General features: G+C 39.9%; 1 protein-coding gene across 1 annotated transcript in view; it reads right to left on the bottom strand.

Annotated features, from left to right (window-relative positions):
* Positions 1–20,183, bottom strand: part of nfkb1 (nuclear factor of kappa light polypeptide gene enhancer in B-cells 1) — a 43,467-nt gene that overhangs the window by 20,685 nt on the left and 2,599 nt on the right. Inside the window, 3 exon segments of the mRNA XM_033633161.2 lie at positions 10,791–10,889; positions 14,098–14,138; positions 18,789–18,870. Of these exon segments, the coding sequence (XP_033489052.2) occupies positions 10,791–10,889; positions 14,098–14,138; positions 18,789–18,870 (222 nt within the window).

Consider the following 20,183-nt stretch of genomic DNA (forward strand, 5'->3'; position numbering starts at 1 on the left):
CACAGTGATCAGTCACGCTCAGGCAATTTTAAGCAATAAGCTGGAGCACAAGAAGATGATTACATTACAATGTGGATTCTGCACCAATTGCCACACATCATCTACCATGACTCTAGAATTTTGTCATTTTTTTCATGAACATTGAAGATTTATTTAGCAAGAATTTGCATGTATATGTTCACAGTACCGTTTACAGTCAAACATTTTGATGCACTGTAGGCTCAATTTTTGATAAATCAAAAATATGAGAAACATAGTTTTTGTAGGACAGTCTGAAGATGCTCTGTAGCAAGTTGGGTGTCAACTGAGCAAAAATTGTGGGAGGAGATAGGTTTAAGAAGTTTTACAGTTTTTGAAAAACACAGAGTGATGAACTTCATAATTTTTAATAGATTTAAATGTACAAAAGTTTCTTCCGTATTGGGGCTACAGTTTGATGACAGTTGTGAAGGTGTAGCACGTATGGTTGATTTGTTATAAATTTTCAAAGTTTTGAACTTCAGACGCTTGCTGTAGCGCCACCATCAGGACTATTGGCTTGAGTTTACAGCTGAGGATATCTGGCATGAGACTGGACCTTTGTGCAAAGTTTGGTGAGTTTTCACCCATGGGAAGTATGATTTCCTCGGAAGAAGAAGAAGGAGAAGAAGAAGAAGAAGAAGAAGAAGAAGAAGAAGAAGAAGAAAAAGACGACCTAGTATTACAATAGTGTCCGGACCCTAATAAAACTGCACATTTTCAAGTGGCCTTTTACTGTGACCATCCCAAAGCACACCTGTGTAGCAATGATGCTGTTCAATCAGCATCTTTATGTCACACCTGCCAAAGAAGACCTGCTCACTGACAGAGTTTAACAAATTTCCGACCAAAATTTGTCAGCAATAAATCTACTGAGTGCATTAAAAAGTCTCAGCTCTTTAAGTTCAACTTGTGAAAAATGGTGTTGCATTTAAATTTATCTTCACAATGCAATTTAAGACCAAATAAAATATTTATCTTTTTTTTAATTTGTTTCTTCTTTGTGGTTTATTTGCTGTAGTTGTCTCTGGAGTGTTTCACTCATAATGATATGTTATCTCACACTAGAACTGAGCTGTTTTACATAAAGGAAATCAGATGTAAAAAATACTGTGTTCCTGTTTCGTGTGTGTGTGTGTGTGTGTGTGTGTGTGAGAATCATGTCACTGCAGGTATTCATTCGCCTGCAGGAACGTTGCAACTGCCGCAGTAAATAAACACGAGCACCACTTCCTCTTCCCGGTTCTGTTGGCCAATCGAAGACGCACAAACCCAGTTCCTAGAAACACAGCGAGTGCTGCAGCTTAATGGTTTCCTGGCTTGAACAGGTTCACACTAAATATTTGTAATAAATGTCACTCCCAGTAGCTCGAAACAGCCAGGTGGGGTTGGAATACAAACACACTAAGACCTGCTGCTGCAGTAAAACACAAACTATCACAGGTGTCTGCACAGAGCTGTTGTTCAGTGACATTAACATGCGCACCAATTACAACAGGTTAGGTCTTAAATCAGCATTAAATTTAAAAATATCTACATCCATCCATCCATTTTCATCTGCTTTTCTGGAGCCGGGTCACGGGGACAGCTAGCCAAGCAAAGCACCCCAGACATCCCTCTCCCCAGCAATGCTTTCCTGCTCCTCCTGGGGGACCCCAAGGCGTTCCCAGGCCAGATGAGATATATAATCCCTCCAGCGTGTTCTGGGTCTGCCCTGGGGCCTCCTACCAGTGGGACGTGCCCGAAACACCTCAAACAGGAGGCGCCCAGGAGGATCCTGATCAGATGCCCGAACCACCTCAACTGACCCCTTTTGACGTAAAGGAGCAGCAGCTCTACTCCGAGCTCCCTCCGAATGTCCGAGCTCTTTACCCTGTCTCTAAGGCTGAGCCCAGACACCCTTCAGAGGAAACCCATTATGGCTGCTTGAATCCACGATCTCATTCTTTCAGTCACTACCCAGAGCTCATGACCATAGGTGAGGGTTGGGACGTAGCTGGACCAGTAAATCGAAAGCTTTGCCTTCTGGCTCAGCTCCCTCTTCACCAGGACGGTCCGGCGCAGCACCCGCATCACTGCAGAAGCCGCACCAAACTGCCAATCTTTCTCACGCTCCATTCTGCCCTCACTCGTGACCAAGACCCCGAGATACTTGAACTCCCTCACTTGAGGCAGTAACTCACTCCCAACCCAGAAACATGTAGAAAAAAAAAGCAGCAGCAATCACAAAAACTTCTTTGGTTGACACAATTAAAGTCACTTTAATTTCCATTTCTCTGGTGTGACTAACAAGATCAAAATGAGGGGAGGTTTCTCCTTCTTATCGACTCCGCCAACACAAAGTAAAAACAGTATCAGGCTTATTTCGTTTTGGAAAATGTAGTAAAACGATAACTGAGCAAAAAGTAAGAAAGAAGTCCAGAAACATGAACGGAACATGACCAATCGCTGAGTGGAAAACGTTAAAATGTCAACAGTCTGCGGCTGTGACTGATCAACATGGAGTCGCATGAACATGAAGTAGGCTGGCGATGTGTCGGTCATCAAAAAAGGGTTAAAACGTGTCAGTATTTCTAGGCCAGAGTGGGCGCTCACAAAGATATTACACCTCTGGATGTTTCATCTCCGAGCTGAAACTCAACACCTTTCCTGTTTGTGACGCAACTCCACTTCCTTGTAATTACATGTGGGTGTCAGGGGAGGAAATTCCCAACAGACATGAAACAGCAGAGGAGTGTGTGTGCATGTGTATGTATGTGTGTTTGTGATAATATAAACCCGGACAGGTCTAGACAAGCAGAAGATTCTTTAACCTAAAACTCAATTTGTGTCTGTGACTTCTACTGATGTCAGCTGTAAAACTACAGACACACACACACACTGCCAAAGCTGCACAGCTCACTCCATTATTTCAGTATATATTAACAATTATTGTTTCAATGAGAGAAAAATGTATGGAAAGTTTTGTTTTGCACCTGGACCGACATCTGAATAAACTCATGTTCAGATGTACCCGAATTCTGTGCAGGAGTTCACAGAAAACAAGTGAAAAAACAAATTAAAAAAATTAACTCATTCTTTGGACCACAGCCAAACTCTCAACCAAACTTAACTGAAATGTCTTTGTTTTTGACTTATTCTGCAAAACTGAAAAAAATCACCAGCAACACAAGCAATCAGTGGTGAGGAGTCAAAGGTCAGACGTCAAAGACAGAAACAAAAATAAATTAAAAATTAGTTACAAAACGATAATGGAAAAATGAACAGCACAGATGCAGAAAATTACATTTTAAAATGATGAACAGCTATGTCCCATTTAGGGTGTAATAAAATACTATAAAACTAGACAGAGAAACAAACAGTAAGGACTATTTTATTATATGTATGTACATATGTACACACTAAAAAGGACCACAGCCTAATTTATTATGCTATTAAATGTTCAATGAGTTTGTGTGAATGTGTCTGAATATAAATCTGTGGAGTCCAGCAGGTGTCATGTTGGCAAAGAATAATATTTTTAGCACACAAATCATTCTCAAATGAATAACTTGTGCTCTTGAATTTGTGATTCAGTGCTCACGATACATTCACAGAAATGACTATTATATATAGTGCACGCAGCTTATCTTTATTAAAACAGTATTGCCCAGTCATGAACTAATTTCTGCTCTTAAAATAATAACTCATGCTCATAAAGCCCGGTATACACTGTGTGATTTTGGGCTGTCCCAGATGAGAGATGACTACCAAGAAAGAAACGTGGCGACATCTTTGGTCGTGGCTGTAAAATGGTGGTCCTGTGTCGCACACTGACAGAGGTTCAAGGATGGCCGTCACGGTCAAAGACAGCCTGGGATAAAATTCATACTGTGACCATCTAACTGTGTGATGTTACCACCTACATCTTCTAACCAACCAATAGAAACGCAGCATGAAATGACGCAATGGTGCTTAACCCAAACAAACAGACAGATAGCAGCTCGCCATGGAGGCAAAACACGCTGAAAGAAATGTGTGTGATTCCAGCAAAGAGGAAAACCTTGTGAAGCCTTGCCTGTATGATGTGTCCTCCAGCTCTGACCATGATCGTGTACAGAAGGACGAAGCATGGAAGTCGTGCTATGTTGTACATTTTAAATTGGTTGTTTTATGTCTTTACTTATGTTTTCAGGTCTCACTTCAAAATGACAACTCGATCTTTACGGGAATTACCTGATTAAATAAACACAGTGTTTTATCTTTGACAGTCATTAAACAGATTGTATTACAGAAGGACAAATTGTTTCAGTTTAAAAACCTCAATAATGACTTGTTTTCCTTTGACACCAGTGTATTTTTCAATTCTTTGCAATGGGAGCACCATGTATGTACACTACATTACAAATGCCAGCGCTTAAAGAGGCGCTGAATGTCTACGCTGCGCTGAACGCTGCATGTTTGCAAGGTTTTCTTCTGTGTGCCAAGAGCTGAAAAATGTTCAGCTTTGGGAAAACGCTGCACTCGTCACTGACACTTTTTAGTCATCCAGTAACAGTGGAGGTGGAGGGGGGACACATTGCCTACCACAAAGACCAACCGTCACATCTTATATGCACAAGTGCTGCACAACAACAGAGGAGGAGAAATATGTTAATATACTGTGTATATATATTTTAATATATGTTTCCTCTCATTAACCCACACAGACCAGCGGGTCCCTCCGCTCTCTCTATGTGCTTCTGCCTTCTCGTAATCCAAAGCAAAAACTCTACCACAGTAGTTCCCAACTGGTGGGTCGTGGTCCAAAAGTGGGTTGTGAGTCCATTCTGAATGAACCACAAGTGACTCAAAGCGTGTCAAGTCCAAACAGTGAATTTCCAGCACAGAGCTTTTATTTTGAAGTGCCGTTTCCTGCTGTAGAGTGAGTGACTAACGGACAGCCACTAGCTGGACGACATGTCCAAACACAAGTGTGACACTGAATATATCAAACTGTGTGGACCTTTAATGACTAAGGAGAACTTTGGACCAGATGGGAACCACTGGCTATTCTGTAACGTAGCAACCAGACACAACCAGAGCGTTTCAGATGAAAAAACACTGCAGCTCCAAAACGCTCTCAAGCGCTCCCAGCTGGGCATTCCCTGAGGAGCACCTGGCATTTCAAACTGGAAAACCGTTTTGGTGGACACGAAGCTTCATCTAACAAATCTGTCGTTTGTGAGTAATTTCCAAAAATTCCTGGAACGTAATTTGGTAATAAATAGACACAGTGTTCAATTGGTCAACTTCAAATGTAAGAATCTGAGGGTTTGTCTACAGCGAGGTGTGGACTTCAACATTTACAAAGAATAAAGCTTCTGATAATAAATAAATACTGAAGAAATATTTACTGTTGATATTGAGCATTTTTTTTAGGGGAATTCTTATTTTCTCCTACAACCAAATTACAGACGTCTTTCCAGGAAACGACTGAGGGAATTATTGGGAAATTACAGACCTGTAAAATCAAGTCCGTAAAACAAACCACTTTAGGTTTCTTGAGAACTTCTTGGATACAAAGTGAGGCGGGATACGAACAACGAGCATGCTGTAACAGGCTATTTGACAGCACAAATTATGGATTTGAGGGATGGTTTACAAATTATAAAGAAAAAAAAATCACGTTTCTGATAAAGATGTCAGTTTGGTGAGTCAGAAACATCATCATCATCATCATCCCACTGGTCCTACCAGAACAGGAGGGGTTTTCCCACTCTGCAGCCTCAACACGCACCATGAACACATTTATCTGACACCAAACACAGAGACACAGAAAAAGACTTCCTGCTTTGTTCGCATGACCTCATCTCATTCATTACAGAAAATATCCATCTGAACACCTCAATAAATATTTTAAATATGTCAATTAATGACGTGACATCAAAAGATTATTTTTTTTTCTTTACAAGGCAGCTCCTCCTCCTTCAGCTCTGCTTATCTCTGCCACGTCATCACTTTAATGCAAATTCTTTTTTACTTAACCACAAAATTTGACACCAGTTGAGTTCCCAAATCATCCAAGTGAGTTCAAACACATCCAGTTTCCGCTTTTTAATCCTCTACTTTATAAAAAAACGTCTTTCGAGGACTTCCTACATCCTTCCTCTTTTGAAAATACTGGAAGTTCTGAACTAAATGAAATAAAATTAAGAAAAAAACATTTATTTTTGCACATTATTATCTGAAAATGTCTTTAAATAATTGTTTCTAAAAAAAGAAGAACAAATGATTTCACATCACCGGCCGACTGCTTGCTTTCAGGATTATTAGATGTGACGACACTTGAGAAGAACGTCTGTCAGGACGTGTCTAAAATCTGGATTCGTGTGAATCAAATTTCAGATATATTTCTACAGTAAAGTGCGGTAAAGTCAGAGAGTAGAGGCAGAGAGAGTCAGACTGCAGCAGGAATCTGGGGATTTCCCGTCTCCTCTTGTTTTAGTCAGAACATGTGGGAGCTTCAGACTCCAAACACCAACAGAAACACCATGAAATATAAAGTCCTGTAAATATGAGGGAGTCTCACACAGAACCTCAAACCACACAGGGTCATCTGATACGCAGATGGAGTTTGTGGGAGATTTCAAGAACTGATAAAATGGTATTTTTGGTTGATATCGACAATAAATCAAATATGTAATTTCTAAATGACAAAATCGAAATAAGAAATATTTCTGATAGCTCTCTGGTGTCTGATTCTGAGAAAGCGGTGGTCCGTCGGGACCAGAGAGGGATTCAGACAGATTCTGAACAACACTGAGCTGTGGTTACTTTCCTTTTCGTGATGCAACTAAACATTTTTCATTTTCTCGATTTAATCACTTTATTGTTTAGTTTGTAATACGTCAGAAAAAAGACCCTAAGTTGTGATATTAACATGTCTTGTTTTATCTGACCAACAAACCCAAAGATTTTTACTTCACTGTCAACAAGACTAAAACAACCCAAAATACATTCACCGTTAACTAACTCAGAAACTACCAATACCTTGGTATTTTTGCTAAAAAAAACAACTTCACTGATTGTCAAACAAGTTGCTGATTAATAAGTCTCTATATAGTCTCTACATTCACTGAATGTAGAGTCTGTAGGCAAACCCCGGAGATCTTGCCTCCGGAAGAAGAGCGGAAGAGCCCTGGTTTCCGGTTGTAGGCTGCTTGTAGTCCACGTGATATTGTCCAATCACGTTTGAGCCGGCTGCAGTTGTTGCCAGGTTAAACGGTCCGTGTGGTGAACTAACGAGGCGGAACATAATTGGCATCACTGCAAACTCTGAATCCATCACAATGTTCAGCATATTTACTTACATATGAACGGAAGTCGGAAATTCGCCTCCTCCGGCCAAATCAAACCGGAATGCCAAAAAATCAGGGGTCTGCCCCCAGAGGCTGTATCGCTGTCTGCCGGAAGTCAGACACTGAATACAGCCGATGGGTTCTGAGAATGCTGATTAATTATCTTCTGGTTAACTGATGGTTTTACCTCTAGAGCTGACAGAAGTGAGAACAAACATCCGGAGCTGAAATCATGTGCAGAAAAGGATAAGAGCACATGAGATTAAAAACAGCCTGCTGTGTCACTTTACAATGTTTGTGATCAACAAATATTATTCCACATGAATCAGTGTCATGTGGAATAATACAAGTGTAGTGATGCAGGAGTCACATCACTCCATTTGTATCAATGTGACACACACACTACATCCAAAACTATAAAGGTTAATGAAGACTGCATTAGTTTTGTAAAACCTCAGAAATTTAAAAGGAAAAAAATACTGAATTAACTTTGTAGAAGTTTGTAGAAGTTAATTTCTCATTAGGGTTGGGATCCGGATCCGGTTCTTTTTTGGAACCGGGTCCAAAGTTCCATCACATTTGGCTTAATGGTTACTGCAAACGGTTCCTAGATTGTAAAAAAAATAAAAATAAAATAAAATAAAAAAAATATTTCTGTCCGAACCTGACCGAGCCCGACATTATCTAATCACTAAAGCACTGAGTTTGTGTCACACAGTTGTCATGGTTACAGGCTGTTTAACAGGCCGGGCGTGCGCCGGGTGCTCAGCGGACAGAGACTTCCGTGTTTGAAACGGGAGCGGGCGACGGGAGCGGGCGGCGGGAGGTCCGACGCTTTCAGCGAGGGGAGCAGTAGAAATATAACAAAATAAGATAAAATAGGAGACACCTGTCTCCCTCTTTTATTTAATTTTCAGCGTTTAATCAAGGCGCAGGCTGGCGGCGGGAGGTCCGCTTCCAGCCAGGGGAGAGATAAAAAACAAACAGCCCATGTGTGTGTGTTGTGTTCAGGTGTTGTCACGTAAATAACAGTGCCCAAGCATGAATGCATATAAGTATTTTTTATTACATTGCTGTGGTTAATTTTAATAGTGTTACTGTAAAAATCAGAGAATCACTTTTTGTTGTTATATATTCTCAGGGAGATGATACAAGCTCTAAATCTGAAATACACACCACACACACGTGTATTTTTATCTAATTGTACTGTGCAACAGTTAGAATAAAGTTTTTGTATTTGTATGATTGTATTTGTGCTTATTATATACTTGTTTAAGTATAGCAAGTATAATGAATATAATGTAGGAATCGGTAAGAGGAATCGGTAAGAGGAATCGGTAAGGAATCGGACCGTTAAGAAGGAATCGGTAAGGAATCGGAATCGTTAAAATCCTAACGAGTCCCAACCCTATTTCTCATGGAGCACATTTTAAAAAAAATAATGCAGAGCTTCACGTCAGTCGACTAGGACTCAAGTCGTTGCCATTGTTGTTGTTTTTTGTTTGTTTTTGTTGCTAGTCATTCAGTACGTTTACATGACTTGAATCTCACAGTGGGACTAACACACCCAAATCATGTGACTCCTGCATGTATACAGTCAATCAGACCCAAACTGGCCGAGGCGCTCTGAGCATGCTCCACAGTTTCCTCCCCAGGCTTTGACCAGGAAGTCCAATAGCATTAAATGTGTAAGAGAAGAAGAAACCGGTAACAACATGGAGAAATCTACATCCAGAGCCGTGACTTTTTGGACGGACCAAATGTACAGAGCTGTAAAGTTGTCCACCATGGTACCAGTTAGCAGCTAGCTAACTGTAGCTAACTTGTTTGTCCATTGTTTGGTCTGTGACGTAATAGGTCAACAGGAAAAAGGTCTAATACTAACAAGCTGAAAGGGGGCATATCTCCACCTATCGTAGAGGAGTTGCATATACCTCGGTTGATAAATGCCCCTCCCGTGCTTGTATACTGGGACAAGGACAGTAGTCCAGTTAGATGTGCTAGTCAAGCTGTAACTGTAGCGCCACTAAACTGTGCATGTAAACATACTGAGTGTGCTGTGCAGTGCACCTCAGGGGACGTTTTGGTCCCCAGATTTTTCTGCAGAGTGAGCGCTCTCGACTTACACACTTCTGTTTGGTACAGACAGACGCAGCGGCACAGAGGAGGAGAAACTTTCCACTGCATGGCCCCAAAATAACACTATCTTCTCTTTTCTGCTTGGAGATGGTGAATTTACAGCTCACACATACTTAATATGACAGTCTTTGACTTTTGTTTCATTTCAGTGATGGCAAAAATGTTGTTGCACATTTCCGATCCATTGTTAGCGCTGTTAGCTTGTTTATTATGGTACATGAATGCCACTGTCACACTGCACGTCCCGCTGAGCTCTGTTCAAACTTTAAAACTTTGTATGAAATTTTCAAAAACTGATCGCTGAATATTCGTATTGAACACCTAAATCTGATTTTACTGACAGTTGGTTCAACCCTACTCATAATGGAGTTGACATGGACTAGACTGAGGTTTGCCGAAACTTACCAGCTTTTTCTAGAGCTTTCACCCACATCTCACAGCCTTCACCAGCAAATTTAAAGCTGATTGAAACTCTAGACAAAGCTCGTAAAAGTGGATCTTGTATTATGATTTTTAAACTGCAGCAGCACAAGGACAGACATGTTGTCCAGACAGATGGAGAAATGAAACAGTAAGCATTAATGAGAGGCACATACAACTAGCAGAGAAAAAAAAAGTAGAAACAGAAACTATAGGAGAGCAAATAAGGACAAGCTATAAGGATGTTTACCCAAAGGTGGTTTTGGTAATGAAAAAAAAGAAACTTAGTATAGAACAAAAGCTTCTGTTGCATCATATAAACACAGAAGTAAACTTGAGGTTGTGTGTTGCGGTGAATCACAGGGTATTTGTCCTCCTTAAATCCACTTGCATGAAATATTTTGTTAGTCATTCGGAGAAAAACTCAAACTACAGAAAACAAACTGCTTCACCATGACAGAGTCAGCCAACAGGAAACTGTGTTTCTGCAAACAAAAGTCGACCACACTCACTTTGTGTTCGCAGCTTTCACTCGCCTTTGTGCATCAAATAGTTTATGTCACTTCCTGGACAGTATTTTTAGCCTCTTCGTTTCACACTGGAATGAAGTTTAAATGTCACCTGCTGTCAGTCCGGCTTTTCAGTACTAGACAGGTGAGCTCACTGTGATCCACACACACCTGCAGCTGGAGGTTGACATGTGTTTGTTACGACCTCACAGCTCAAACTGAGGCTGTTTAATGACACTGAAATGTCTTTACAAGAGAAGAAGTATCAATACGCCAGCTGATCAGTACTGCAAGTCTTATCTGAGACACATCAAACACCACCAAGAAGACCACACATTAACGTCTGTGGAAGACAGAGCGAGCTGTAACAGACAGGAAGTGTTACCTTGACGGTGGGGTAAGTCTTCCTGTTCTTCTCACTCGAGGCTCCTGGCAGACCGCCATGAGACGGACCTTCACAGCCGTACCTGAACCTGAAGCCGCGCTGGAAGACAGAGGCACAAACGATGTCATGTTAACATCGAGAACACAACCAGCAGACAGATGTGTCACATCTTCTGTAGTTACACCTGAAGCTTCTCAGTGTTTTAATGCTGCCTCATGTTTCAGATCCTGTCAGCACTTTCTCTCTGCACAGTGTTTGTTTTCATCTCCTGCACAGGTCAATGAGGAGTTAGTTTCTAAATTAAAAAATGGATGAATTTGCAGGCAAAAAGACTCAAAGCAGCTTAAAAAAGAGACTAAATTCTGCATAAATGCACCTGTGCATGTTCAGGTAACATGCAGCCCCACTCTCATTCTCACTGCTGTGGTAGAGACTATTTTAAGTTTCTATTGGACTATTAAAAGCAAAGAAATATGCTTTTTTCCTGTGCCATTAATCTCTTGTCATCAGTTATGCTTAGCAGCTCCACTAAACTTTTAGCTGAAGCGGAGGAAGGCAGATATAAAGTATGTTTACTAGGGATGCACCGAAATGAAAATTTGTGGCCGAAGACGAATAATATTAAGTGCTTGGCCGAATACCGAATATCGTTGTTTAGTTTTTCATTAGTTTTTGCAGATGAACCCCCTCCAGATTAGTGTTGTCACGGTACCAAAATTGGGACCCACTGTACGATATCAATTAAAATATCATGGTTCTGAGTAGTATCACGATACCACAGCGGAAATTAGACAGATGTGCCTTTTGTCATTTATAAAAAGATAAATCACTTTTTTATAATACATTAATGATATTTCAATGGAATAAATTACTTACTGACTTATACATACTTAAAAAACAGCATCAATGAGTGATGAACATAGGGGGGATCAAAATAAAATAAATAAATAAAATAAAAATCATTTCACTCCCCTTCCCCTTCACAAGTAACAAACAGTCCCTAAAGTGCGGTGAGGCTTGTGGGCCGTGAACGGCACGTTTCTCCTCTGACACGTCACATACCTGTGTTCGGCTGGCTTGGCTGTTCAGGTACTTTTGGACAGTCCACACGCCAAGAAGAGGATATTATTGGAGCCAACTTATCCGTCGCCGGTAAGCCGATGGCCGCCATATTTGACAGGAATGCATTACTGTCTGTGTCTGTGACCCCCGTTCAACCCACAATCGGTGGGATTCGCCTTTCGTTTCTGCTGCTGGTTGAAATCTGTCGGCTGCTCGCACAGTGTGCTGAATGATTTAAACCTATTTTGCTCGCTCAAAACTATTTTTAGTCGGAAATGCGAGTGCCGTGACGGGCAGATCGCCACACTGCCGACATTTTACTCAGCCCGTCAAGGCACACTGTTTGATTGCGTTATCAAAACACGCCGCTATTATTCGGCCTTGCTTTTAACTTATTCCACCGAATACCGAATGTGTGGTTTTTTGCAATATTCGGCCGAAAATATTCGGTTACCGAATATTCAGTGCATCCCTAATGTTTACCCTTCATATTTATCATACTTTATAAACCTGAGAACAACAGAATAATGTATGAGTGATGTAACATCCATAATTAAGCTGAACAGAATCTGTTCAAATATATTTTTTTAAGGGATTAGTTAAAAAAAAGTTAAATGACATACAACCCAACACAGCAACCCTTCCTGCACTGATGGCTCTGAATGTCCAAAGATCCTGATTTAAGTGATGAAGACACTGATGTCATCTTCTCAAAAATACGACGGAGGGATTCAGACTACAATGTACGAACTGGTAGTGTAAGCTGTCGGACTTTCTGAACACCAAAAACACAAAACTCCCTCCAAATATCATCGAACAGATAACAGCCAACAGATAATGGTAGAGGTAGTTTTTCTGACTCGTGAACTAAATGTTGAAACTCTGTCTTTGACTTCATGGGTGCAGGGAGGATGTGGTAACATAATATTTTATGTGTTAAGGTTTTGACTGTTGGCAAGGGCTTGGTGGTTAATCAAATTTCATTTTCAATTACAATGTTGGCTTCCAACAATTATGAAAACATGATCAAGATAAAATGATTATCGTGCCACATTCTTTTTCACAATGATGCTCTTGTTTTGTCTCGTGTTATGAATCCAGTGCTGCGCTCTGTGTTGCAATATTGGCGACTTAATGGCTGGATTTAGCAACTATTTAGACTCTCATGACTTTATTTCTAAAAAGCGACCAGCAAGGCAAGAAAGTACATTTAATGTTCAAGAAAATCCACCCTTTTTATTAAAAGTTCAATAAATACATGATGTTTCAAAGTCAATGAGTAATTGTGTTCTTGATTTTGGCCAAAATAATTTGCTCCAATAAAGCAGCCAAACCTGCGGACATACTGTTTATTTAAATCACTATTCTTTAATAAGAATATTTAGTTGTGGGGTGTACAGTAGCTCAGTGGGTAGAGCGGGCATCCAATGTAACAAAACAAGTCCTTGCCATAGTGGTCGCTGGCTCGATTTCAAAATGCGACCCTTCGCTGCATGTCATCCCCTCTCTGTCCCCCTCTGACGCCTAATCTTTCCTGTCAAATAAAGGCAAAAAGTCAAAAAGAATCTTTAGATGATTTAAATTAATGTCTTTGAAGGATTTTCTGTGTTTCATCGATGCTCCACCGCATCTGAAACAAAGAGCACCTGAACTATTCTAAGACAAAATCATTATATTTTTTGAAAATATAATGTTAAGTTCCTTAACCTTCAGGGGAAAATGCCATGTCAGTGTTTAAACTGCCATCTAGTCACTATATTTATGACCTGATCAGAGTGTGTCTGATGAATTAATCAGAGCTACACATCACAACGTCAGGAAAAAAGAAAACTTGAGTTTATACAGGTTGAGAGAAATCAAGACAAACAGATCAATCAGTGATTATCAGGAGAGGATGTGAGAGAATAAACTAAGCGACACGTTGGACCCAACAGAGACCAAAGTTGTTACCAATTTCTTTGGGGAAACACTTTGTTTGTTTATGTAAATATCAGCTGATATAAGATTACTGGATTCTTCAAGATCTCTCAATTATTGATGTTGTTATCAGCTGAACAAAAACCCACCATCAGTCCACGATGCTTTCAGTCCACCTTAAACAACTTTTGTGATTAAAACTTTGAAATGTAAAACTGGGAACTCTTCTTTCATAAAACATTGAAAACATTTTAACACATCTTAAAATGATTCACGTCACTGTGGGTCTCCACATCAATGCAGCGATAGGAGGGCAGGTGAGTTTTACCTGTTTGGGCTGCTCTGTGATCTGCAGGAACGGTCCGTCCACTGAAACCACAAGGAAACAAAATCAACTTCCACACAAACATTCAGCACTGTTAAATTAATTAATCACAGCTTTATAGAGTCTATTAAACAATTTAATAACAAGCTGATTTTTACACTGGGAAAAAAAACAACATCCCACTCACTACATACTGCAAACAAAAAATGTTAATTATTAATAGCCAAATGGAATTATCTCTAAAGGAAATATTTTACATCACAGTATTTAGTATCAGTTTACTGGTTAGTATAACAGAATTTTATTAGCGGGGCAATATCGGCACCAAAGTCAAGTATCAGTCAGGCTCTGATTTAAATGTAAATCTTTTTTCTTTAATATAAATTAATTAATTAATTAATTAAAAGTCTATTATTCCAGTGGTAAACTTTAGTAAACTTTACTTGTTGCGGTGAACATTAAAAATTTGCCTTTCAATATATTTTTTGTTTTTGCATTTTCTGATATATAATTTTCCTCCTTTATATTGAAAAAATATCTATATCTATCTAGCTATCTTAGATACACAGTATAGATATATATATATATATATATATATACACACTTTACTGTAGACTGCTGTAGTGAAGAGTGATAAAAGAGGAACTGAGGTTTTTGATGAATCACATGAATCACTCAGACGTGAATGTAAAGAGGAGGTCGTTTCCTCTCCACATCTACAACCCTTTCTATCTTTACTTCAGAATAACGGACTCAAACAGAAGTGAGAGCCATCCCACAGTCACCACAGAGCACAGATACCAGCAAGTCATGAAACTTACCTTTCACTTTACCTTCATCACAGGGCAGGTTTTAGTATAAATACACACATTCGTTTTCCAAAGAGAAAGTTCAGTTTCACAAGTTTTTCCTCTGCAGCTCTTTCATCTCAATATACTTAAACTTTTTACTCCACTACATTTATCTAAGATTTTTCAAACAAAACATATTAAGAGTTTATAAATGAAACTACCAAAGTGCAACTGAAACAATCAGTCATTTAATTAATAAGTTGACTGACAGAAAATTAATTGAAAAATGTTCAGATGGTTGAAGTCAAACCAAACATGAAAATAATTATGATTATAATAATGAAAAAAAAAACATAAGTTAACAGTTAAAAATTAGCTCCACCTCAACCAACTACAACTTATTTATGATATTTTATAACATCATAAATAATAGTATAACAATCACAGAATATTTATTTTACTTTACTATCTTAACTACACTTTCCTGATTATACCTACATACTTTTACTGAAGGAACATTATCAAAGCAGGGTTTTTATTTTAAAAAAGCGCAATATTAATACTGCTACAAAGACTTCTTTTAAAACGGGGTTTAATGAGTTACTTATCCACAGTCAGTGTATTATATATAAAAGTCGTCAGTCACCACGCCTGCAGATGGTGGAAGTGGAAGTAGGCAGGAGTGCTGCCACTGAACCTAAGCTTTGTACTGCTGTGGATGGGGGCGGCAGCAAAACTTATTTTAGACACGTTTAAAAAAAATTAATATGTGTGCGCTATATTTAGAATATTTTCACACCTTTGCCTTGATGTCACACAGAGATTTCCGCCTGGTAACTGAAGCCATCACATTGCCCTCTTCAAAGTCAGGCTCTATTGAGAAAATCGGGAATTTAACATTGCTGAACACAGGAGCTGCTGGTCTACCACTGCCTCAACCAGTTGGTTAGTGTAATCGTATGACTTGGTGTTAACTAGAGTTAGTTTGGATTCACTAAAGTCACCAAATGACACAAACTAACTAACTGATCAAGGCAGCGGTAGAACAGGAAAAATCCACGTTCAGCTCGCTAAAATTAGCATTTTTGTCAATGGAGTCTGGTGGCTTTGACGAGGGCATAGATGAGGAACTGAAGCTGTTCAGCTTCACCATCATAAAGGGCTGTCTGACAGAAAGGCAAAGGGATGAAAACATTCTCAATATAGCACACACTTTTAACTGATATTGGATTTTTTAGGGTGGCTAAAAAATGGTTTGCTGCTGCCCCCGTCCACAGCAGTACATGACTTATCTTCTGTAGCAGTACTCCTGCCTGCTTCTCTAAACTGGGGGCGTGCCGACCGCTATCTACTGTATGTAATAAACTGACTATGGATAAGAACCTCATATGACCCTACTTCAAAAAATCCAAAGTAACCCTTCAAGTAAAGGATCTGAACACTTTGACCACTGTTCACGCCTTAATGATCAAAACACGTGCAACCAAAACAAAACTTCTATTGTCTTACAAAACGCTTCCAGCTCACCTCCAACTGTCCAGAGCCTCAAAATAAAGACTAAATATGAAAAAATTTTTACCCAAAATTACCCCAAAATGTCAAGGCACTCTGAGCTGATGGCAAGACACCTATGTAGGTAAGGTTGGCTGAGTGATGCACACCCTGAGATCATAAATGCACCGTTTGTATGATCATATTTATCTCTTTAATATCCCAACTGTATGGGTCCAGGGGTTTCCAAGGTCTAAAAAAATGTCTCTACAGCCCCTTTTACACTGCCTCTTTACGGCAAGAGTTCCACACCATTTTGTCGCCTCACCATTCTGTATAAAAGGTAAAATTGCAGAGTGGTTGGACTGAGTTGTCTCGCCTCTGAGCCAGGAACAGAGGTAGTAACAGCGCCGAAATGATATCGGTGTGAAAGTGACAGCCAGCAGGACGGGATCAAGGGGGCACGGGTGTGACAGTTTGACGACATGTTATGCTGCGAGTTATAGTGAAGCTGATTTGTGTACTTGTGTTTGAAACTGTCGCTATTAAGCCATGCCTAATGTGTGTTTAATATGTGTTTTCAATCAACTAAACTTTACAGCACTTCACAGAAACCCCACCACTGACTAGGGCTCTGGAGGTGTAACTGCAGTGACAGACACATCACCGCACAAGTATAAATCCGCCTTTATGTGTGCGACCCACCACGGGAGATTTAGAAAGGAACTGTTAGCAGTTAGCAGCTAACTCAAAGAAGAGCAACGACTGAAAATTTCCACAACTTGGGAAAACAATGAGGTCCTCACCCTCTGAGCAGGGGACGCGATCAGCCAACACATAACAGGGGCCGTAAATGATTGTTATTTCCAAGTTTATGCCATTGTTACTGCTTATTAAGTGCTGCCAATGCCTATGTTACACGCCATACTAGATGCCAACGGTGTTGTGTTAAACGTTATGAACGTCATGCCTCTTTTGATTCCACGATGCCAGGATGCTGTCTAAAATCACACACTGGAGCAGAATGAAGCCGTCGTCGTTTGGATTTGTGTAAAAATGCAAAGGGGGCATAAAGAAGGGACTTTGTAGCGGCTCTGCAGTGCGATCTCGGTGTGAAAAGGGCTTAAAATTATGCCAAATTAGCTATTAGCAGCTCCTGTTTACAGTGTATGCATGGATGTATGGACAACTACCACTGGATTACTCTGGTACTGATGAAAACTTAAAAGCATAATGATCCCAAAGCGAGTTCTGCAGCATTTTTTCTCTGTGATTTCTGCGTCGACACCACAGATAATGATGTCGTCAGGAAGTGTAAAGTGTCACATTTGGCATTCACTCTGAGAGGAAAGAGTTTTGATGCAAACTGTAACCATTTAGTAGCAAATCAGCAGCCGAAACACATCAACTAACTTCCTGTTTTTGTCACAACACCTGCACACACCTGTCCCTTTCACCTCACACAGCATCACAGAACATCCTCAAATTAGAGAAGCTGCCATCAGAGTCACAAATCAAAGACAACAAGGATTTCCTTAACAGTGACGCAACACTTCCAACTGTTCAGAGCAGAGTTTTTGAACCAGGAAATAAAGACCAAAGTTTAGTAAAAACAACATAAGTGAAGCCTAAAACAGTTACAGATGAACATTTATGGACCAAAAACATTTGATAATAAACTGTCAGCCTCAACTTTTAGTTGAAAGTGCTCTGAAAAATGAAAACTTTGAACATCTATTGTTTTAGAGGCAACACACCCAAACTATATCTGCTTTTCTGTGGTTTCAAATCTGTCACAGTTTAAGGTCAATCAGTTCACAGAGCTGAAACACAGGAAGCCGTTTCATAGACGTTTTTACCAACAATAAAGTCACATTAAGTCCTTTCTGACAGAATTACTGAATAAATGCAGTTAATCAGATCCGAGTTAATAGCAACCACTGGTCAGGAGGACACATTAAATCAATTATCTGAATGCAGCCTACAGACAGAGGAAGTCTGTTCAGCCTCCAGCTCCTGTCTCTCCTCACGGATGAACAACTGTGTGTCTGTGTAAATGGCTCCAATCGATCAGGTCAGCCAAAAGGCATAACAGGTATTTAGGATTGTAATACCTGAGGAGGGAGGGACAAACAAACTACATGACATTTTTGTTGTGGGGTAACAGGTTTGCAAACTACACAGGAGCTCCTGGTGTTGATTTAAGATGTGATAGCCGAGCTGTGATCACAACATGACAGTTTGATATTTAAAGATCAAAGAAACAAACACGTCCACTCTCTGTGAAACTAAATTCACCATGTAAAGTCTTTTCTGCCACGAATAACAAACAGCAGCTCACTGAACACTGAGACAACAGGTGAATAAAGACATTACGCTCTTTAACATCAGGTATAAAGGTGAGACTCTCACCTGTCCGCACAGACGGGGTCTGATGCATCACAGGGAAAGGTGTGAACTCCCACGATGGATCCATCATGATGTTGTCTAAAATCTGAAAGAAGAAGTCAGACATAAGGCCAGGACACTGACGGAGATACATGAGGTGAAGAGTCTCTATTTATACATTTATAAAAAATGATCCATTTCATCATCATGTTAACATTTTGTAGACGTAGGAGACAAAATCTAAAGTCTGTCTGTCTGACTATTGAAGACAATTTAATGTTCTGCTCCACAAACATCCAAAATTTAGTGCCAAATCTGAAAGTTCTGTTTAAAATGAGTTCATCGAAACATACCCTATGTAATTTTTTTGCCGCACAGGGTCTCTCATTCTAAACTGGAATTAAAGCCTCATGGTTGTACGCCTTTGTGAACCAGTCAAGTTGCAGTTACAATTTACATCCATGTCTGTGAAAACATGGATGCTCCACACGTCTTCAACCCAGCAGCTCAGAAGATCTGCACAATCAGCACAGTTTCCAAACCAAATGTCTCCCCTTCTGTTACTGAGTTATGGCCAGAAAAGTGTTTTATGAAGACCATTATGATGTCACAGTGAAGCCGACCTTTGACCTTTTGGATATAAAATGTTATCACTTCATCATTTTATCCTTTTAGATATGGTCTAAAAGGTCTTGATCTTGTCATAATTACTATACAAATTCTTGAGTAATGGCTAAAAGCATATTTCGTAAGGTCACGGCGACCTTTGCCTTTGACCATGAAATTCTTATCGGTTCATCACTGAGTGGACATTTGTGCCAAATTTGAAGAAATTCCCTCAAGGATGCTCTCGAGATATTGCATTCACAAGAATGAACAGATGCAAGGTCACAATGACCTTGACCTTTCACCACGAGTTCTCAGTTTATCTTTGACTCAAAGTGGACGTTTTTGCCAAATTTGAGAAAATCCCCTTCAGGGTGTTCCCGGGGTATCACTTTCACGAGAATGAGACAGATGAGGTTATGGTGACCTTGATATTTGACCACCAAATTCTTACCAGTTCAATGTTGAGACCAAGTGGACTTTTGTGCCAAATTTGAAAAAAAAAAAAGTGCACCAAGGATGTTCTTGAGATATCGCATTAAGGAGAATGAGATTGACACAAGGTCACAGTGACCTTGACCTTTGAGCACCAAAATCTAATCAGCTTGTTCTTGACTCAAGGTGGACATTGGTGCCAAATTTGAAAAAATCCCCTTGAGGGTGTTCTTAAGATATCACTTTCACAAGAAGGAGACAGACGTGGTCACAATGACCTTGACATTTGACGTATAACCACCACATTCTAACCACTTCATCGCTAGTCCAAGAGAACATTTGAGCCACATTTAAAGAAATCCCCTTCAAGACAAGCTT

Source organism: Epinephelus lanceolatus, chromosome 7 (assembly GCF_041903045.1).
Source record: "Epinephelus lanceolatus isolate andai-2023 chromosome 7, ASM4190304v1, whole genome shotgun sequence".
In the NCBI taxonomy this organism is placed as follows: Eukaryota; Metazoa; Chordata; class Actinopteri; order Perciformes; family Serranidae; genus Epinephelus; species Epinephelus lanceolatus.